The following is a 6,644-nucleotide window of genomic DNA, read 5'->3' on the forward strand; positions in this document are numbered from 1 at the left end:
ACGCATGCGCCGATTTTTCGCCCTATGTGAGAAGTGAGAACACTGTTCTAGGGAAGTTTGTATGTAGGCAGCACTGAATATGGACACGTCAAAATCAGTTGCGTTCAGTTTCACAAGAATTGACAAGAATTTGACGTAAACATGGATGGTCAATTATTGGTAGGTTTTTAAAATAAATGTCAACGAGTTTTGTAGTCGTAGAATCTTGTAGCATGCATTTGTGATAAGGGTATTGTGATATACTAATATTTGCGTTTCTAACATGAACCACAATAAATATTTGAACTTTATGTAGTATAACCTAATCACACATTTTATTATAAAAAAAAAAAAAATTTAACGTCCAGATGTGTGTTGTATAATTCTATAGAGTTGAAAGTACTTTCAACAAAAAGAAAAAGATAAATATTATAACGATGAAATTTTTTACAAATCATATATAAATTTTTCTTTTAAATTTTTATTCCATTTTATTTTTCGATTTTTTTTAACGCAAAATAAAACTGTTAACAATTTGAGATAACACACATAATATTATCAACCTAATATTAATCAATTAATATTATCAACCTAAATCTCATATGATTTTACATATCGTACTAGACATATGTGTGTGTTATATATATCTGTGTAAATGTATGCTTAATCTTATTTTATATTATTTATTACAAATTAAAAATTGAATGTTGAAAATTAATCTAGGAGCCTACATTGTACACTGTCAAAGGAATGGCCATCCTCGACAACGATGGCAACAGAATTCTGGCAAAGTATTATGACAAAAATGTATTTCCAACGTCGAAAGAGCAAAAAACCTTTGAGAAGAATCTGTTCAGTAAAACACACAGGGCGAATGCCGAAATTATCATGTTGGATGGTTTAACGTGTGTCTATAGAAGTAACGTAGATTTATTTTTCTATGTTATGGGCAGCTCGCATGAAAATGAGGTTTGTATAATTGTTAAATATCTTGAGACTCTGATACTACTGATCACAATTATCTAACATATTGGACTTGTTTCAGTTAATTCTTATGAGCGTCCTTAACTGCCTGTACGATTCTGTCAGTCAGATTCTTCGGAAGAATGTCGAAAAGAGAGCTGTATTGGATAGCCTGGACATAGTAATGCTAGCGATGGATGAGATTTGCGATGGCGGGTAAATAGATAATATTATTATTTATTTAATAAATTTTTAAGCGATATAATAAAATCCAGGATTATCTTTTTAGTATAATTCTGGATGCGGACGCATCAAGTGTGGTGCAAAGAGTAGCATTACGAACGGATGACATTCCACTTGGAGAACAAACAGTAGCACAGGTAATATTTTAATGATTATCATTTTTATTTTAAGCTGAAAACTATAATTTTAATTTGTATATATATAAATGGTCTTTTTTTGTCTCAGGTATTGCAATCGGCGAAAGAACAGCTTAAATGGTCATTATTAAAATAAATATTTTCTTTTTATATACAATTCTCGCATAGATATCTATAACATCTGTACACGCATCATAAAAGTTATTATTATTATTATTATCGTACAAAATAAAACAATTTAATGAAAATGTTTATGAAAAATTTAATTTTGATTATTATGTGATTATTTTGTTTAATTTATTAATTATTCTTTTTCATGAATATATGTAATAAATGCTGTTCCATGCTCAAGTACTTAAATATAATTTAACCTTTAGATGCAAAAAAAGACGCTGCTAAAAGCGAAATCTACTTTATCCATAGTAAAATAGAGTTTGTATTATCATAAATGGTAAACACCTGAATTGAAATTGTCATTTTTGTTTTACGTTAGATGGCGCTTTATGTTTTTTTTTTTTTTCTATTAATCTATATAGCATTGTTTTGAGATTATAAATTATATTTGACAATTTATAATATAAAAGATCGGATTTTTACTCTGTAATGACATGGCCATTTTTCACTCAGCACATATTACATATCTCTACTTATATAAAAAAAAATCCAATTTTCTGAAATTTCAAAAATCACAATAATATATATATCGACGAAATAATGTAATTATTGTAATTAAATATAAGTTTACAGTTATATTTTATTTATTAATTTTATACATAGTAATATCATATCATACATAATACTCTATATGTGAGTTTAAAATATTATTATCGTTGCGTATTATACATTATCGGATAATTTTTTTTCAAGCTAATCTCCCGATGCTATATAAATGCATATAGATCCTAGATAACATTATACATCGGAAATAAATATGCGAGGCTTCTTTTCGCGTGTCATCACAATATCGAGATTTGTAAGTTTATTGAAATTATATCTGCTTCAATCCTCGCGCGTATCTCTAATGGAACCTCGATGGGCGCGATGCTGAGCCCCTCGTCGTCCACAGCGACTGCACGAACTTTTTATACGGCCTCCACCATCTCGGCGCCCACCGCCCCCAAGGGAAATTCAGTGTTCGAGAGTGGCCGTCGAGGAGAAAGAGAGCAGGGAGGTAGGGGGTGGAGGAGGGAAAGGTGCGGGAAGAGGGTGGATAGAGAGTTAGTGACGCGCGCGCGACTTCGCGGAAAAGCATCGGCGCGATACTCCGGGATACCGAGTCCCTCCGTTTATTCGACGTCACGTGACGAAACCCGTGGACGACCGACGACCCGTTTCGATCGCGTCCGTTGGTTACTCTTTCATCAGCCTCCTCCGCGCTGGGAATTTTAAATTTGATTACAAACTGCCCGAACGCGCGCCACACGTCCTCCCTCTCTCTCCTTCACCGGCCAGGTTTCCGCGTTTCCTCGTCCTCACTCTCACCCCCTATTCCTTCTTGTCCTCATTCTCATCCTCCTGCTTGTCTCCTGCTCTGTCTCTTTCTTTCTCTCTCTCTCTCTCTCTCTCTCTCTCTCTCTCTCTCTCTCTCTCTCTCTCTGTCTGTCTGTCTCTTTCTCCTCCGTCGCTTTTTGTGCCACTCTCTTTCTCGCACACGATCCGATGAAAAACTCTTCGTCGCTCGATCGCGACGGAATTATTGGCCGGCCGGTTTTATTTATAGCATTCATTTTCCTGGAAATCGCGGCGCAATCCGTCGCCCGCCGTCAGCCATTTTTCTCTCTCCTTTTCTCATCTCTTTCTCATTTCGCTAATTGCTTACTTATTCTGCACGTGTGATTTTACCGTTATTAATGTTACCTATATTCCCGATCGCCTAATTAAATATCACCATCGATGCTTGATTCAAGACATTTATATACTTTTCTTATACTTGACTGATAATAGATAATTATATGTATATTTTATTAATCAACAACTATCGTTATTTTCCTTTCCATATACGTTGTATAATGTTTTGACATTTGTTTTTCACAGGCAATAATCTTTATCAATTAATCTTCCGTATCAGATTGTTATAATATTTCTCATAATTATTAAAATCATTTACAAAACAAAAAAACAGGAAATTTTTTAAGAAATAATTGACTAGGCATTTTATACATATTTAAAAAAGATTTCATTTTTAAATTATTTTACAAGTTGAGACTGTCACGAGAAAATGCATACCTATATTTTCTTGCAATATAATAATTATAGAAAACAAATATTTCTTAGTATTTCGTATAATACACGTATTTAAATAGAGTAACCGTCTATATACATATATTGAAGCGCCCAAAGTATATAATGGGACTCGAAATTCTAAATGGTTGCAAAGAAAATTTCAACCTAGAAATATGGAAATTAGAACCATTTGTTTTATTCCGTAAAATAAAAAAAAAAAAAAAAAAAAAGCACATAAGAGAAAGAAAATTGTTTGGAAAACAAAAACAATTACCTACATCTTATTGAAGAAAATAAGTGGATATTGTATACATACAACACTTTACTGTTCTTTTAATAACTCGATCGTTTCTTTTTCAAAAAGTTCTAATTTCTATTCTTTTTTAGTTTGAAATTTTCTTTTCTAACCATTTAGAATTTCGAGCCCCATTAATTTTGGGCGCTTCAATAATTTCTTTATTTTGCTATCGCCCTTTTTCACGCTTTTGTGCAGAGTGTCGATACACGATTTACGACCCGTCAAGTGAGGAACGAATAGTACGTTGATAACGACGACACTTTGACGAGAGACACCTTTTTTCTTCCTACTAGCAACGGGGATTAATTCCGAAGCTTTGTGCGCGTGTGTTTTTTACTCTCACGTCATGTATTATCTTTAAAATAATAATTTGATCACGTTGTGCAATATATTAATAATACATTTGAAAAACTTTTCAACAAACCAAATAAATGAAAATATTCCAAAACGAAAAACGTTAATTTTAAATAAATCAACTAGCAACTTCTTTTATTTATTTTAAGTATATTTAAAAGAGAGAGAGAGAGAGAGAGAGCTAGTAAATTCAAAATTAGCTATATTTCAGCAAATTCAATCTAAATACAATTGCATTTGCATCTCGAACGTTGATTAAAAGACAATTTCCAAACACACGTCGCTTATAATTAAAGCCCGCGCATCATAGTTGACTGATATTAGACTTATACTTATCGTTAGGGTGCGATGCTGGTTAAAGCGTTAGATTCACGCTTCGATTGGCGTAAATTACTGGGTGGGCCATTGGGCGACCAACCGAATTACCGTGTCTAAATACGTTGACGTGTACATATGTACCGGGACGGAAAGAGACGCTCTCGTAAATCAATAAATGCCGAGATGAGGTGAGAGCCGCGTGGCGTCGCGACGGCACATGCTCGAGATGTTAAACGCGCCCGTTAAACGGACTCAAATCCGCTGCTAACATCTCGCGCGTCCCACTGGTGGTCCAGGTGGCTCGCAAAGGCAATTAAACGTATAAACGGCGGGAATTAGCCGCAAGAATTGGTGCAGCGAGAAGCGTTTTCAATGCATCGGGCATTGCTTCCCCGAGCATCAGGACCATTTAACACGATGACATCCCATTTACCACCCCCGCACAAAGACTTCCGTAGACACTGCAAAGCCCCAAAAACCCATATGTCAGCACGTGCCGCTGAACCAAGGCTGCTACGACGTGGCGAATCGTTCTCTTTCAGGACGACTATAGCAAGCCGATAGTCGGATCCCCCCCGCCGCCGTATATCGGTCCGTCGATTTGGCTGACACGCCAGTGGGAAATTATTCGCACAAATAAACAATTCCCGATTGGCTTGACTTGTCGTGTTAACGCCGTGACGAGAGAGATTTGCAGACATCACTTTTACATGAACCTCTTCTCTCTCACTCTACACATACGTGTGTGCAAAAATATTGAAAAACACAAATCTTATTTTAACAATTGTAGTTTACCAAATCTATCAATTTCTATATCGATTTTTTTCTATGTTAAACTTCAATTCAAAAATATCTCGCCAATTTTAATTTCGCAAATTTGAAAAATGATTGGAAATGTCAAACCGTGAATGTGTAAAGTATAAAATATATGCAAGTATGCAGCTTATTGCAAATAATATATTAGAGCGATAATGATTTATCGAATTTCATTTGTGATTGAAATTTTAATTTTCGTGTTAACGTGAGATCGTTGCTGATGTTAACAATAATGAAAAAAAGCAAGTGATTACGTTTCTTAAGATTCGAGAAAATTTCGGCAAACGTGGTGATATCAAAAGCGGTAGTTTGAAGAAACTAAATAATGTAATTGATGGTTTATGAGAGAGAGCAACCCCTGATCTATAAATACCCAGTATACTAGATTATAGCAATTTTGACCGAGGTTAGTAGTTTACGACTTTCAGAGAAATCTTTTCAAGTTTGAAAAAAGATCGTTTTCTCTACTTTTGTCTCCGTTGGGCTTTTTTCTACGACCGATGAGTTTCCTAAAGACGATTCAGCACGACAATAAATTCGGTTATTACCTCGCACCAGGGGGGGTCGTTCTCTGAAAATTAACTTCCGAGTCGGTCAAGTCTCTTTTATTTTCTTGAGCTTCATTCTTAACGATACGGAATATGATTGACGTAACAAATTGTTCACTTTCTAATCTACCTATATAAAGTGTTTTTTTTTTTTTTTTTTTTTTTTTTTTACAAAGTACAAAACTCAGTTTACAATCATCAACTCGATTAAACGAGAAAAGATTCTTTTCGAATTTTATTTACGAAAAAATTAGAAATATAATTTTAATATAATGACTGCATATATAGTTATCAAGCAAATAATGCTGAAAATATAAATAGTAAAAAGTTTTGCTGAATTATATATATATATATATATATATTTTTTTTTTTGCTTCAAAGATTTATAAAATAAGATTATATTATAATTGAAGACGCAAATATATAGATTTTAATTTAATCGGATAATTCAAGGGCTTGTGAAAAACTGAAAGGAATCCTTTTGAGAAAGACGAGCGTTTCGCAATTTGCAAATAAAAGGAGGAGAGGAAAGAAAAAGCCACGAGGGAGAATCGATGGTTCTTAAACTTCTCGTATTTATCCATTACAGCATATGAATTACATATCCTTTCCATTTTCCCCCAATTCTCTCATTGTCAGTTCTATTAGATACGTTCTATTAGATCTTTTTAATTATATACCTCTGGTTCGCTAATCATTAACAAGCAACAAAGACTACTTTTCTAGCGACGTGACATTTTTCAAATTTAATTTGTTGTATTCACA

The 6,644-nt window shown here is 33.9% G+C and overlaps 1 protein-coding gene across 1 annotated transcript; it reads left to right on the top strand.

The window, feature by feature from the left end:
- Positions 1-4: 4 nt before the first annotated feature.
- On the top strand, positions 5-1,588 carry Zetacop (COPI coat complex subunit zeta). The gene is made up of 5 exons (XM_072905126.1): positions 5-159; positions 703-948; positions 1,025-1,158; positions 1,232-1,322; positions 1,411-1,588. Exons 1-5 carry the CDS (start codon positions 142-144, stop codon positions 1,456-1,458), a joined length of 537 nt encoding a protein of 178 aa, XP_072761227.1. The 5' UTR covers positions 5-141; the 3' UTR covers positions 1,459-1,588.
- The last annotated feature ends 5,056 nt before the right edge of the window (positions 1,589-6,644 follow it).

The sequence above is a fragment of the Anoplolepis gracilipes genome, chromosome 13 (genome assembly GCF_047496725.1).
Source record: "Anoplolepis gracilipes chromosome 13, ASM4749672v1, whole genome shotgun sequence".
In the NCBI taxonomy this organism is placed as follows: Eukaryota; Metazoa; Arthropoda; class Insecta; order Hymenoptera; family Formicidae; genus Anoplolepis; species Anoplolepis gracilipes.

What these genes read in the sequence shown, in the direction of transcription:
- Zetacop (XM_072905126.1), top strand. An exon ending in GCAGCTCGCATGAAAATGAG is followed by an intron (nt 949 to 1,024) that starts GTTTGTATAATT and finishes GACTTGTTTCAG; the next exon opens with TTAATTCTTATGAGCGTCCT. An exon ending in GAGAACAAACAGTAGCACAG is followed by an intron (nt 1,323 to 1,410) that starts GTAATATTTTAA and finishes TTTTTGTCTCAG; the next exon opens with GTATTGCAATCGGCGAAAGA.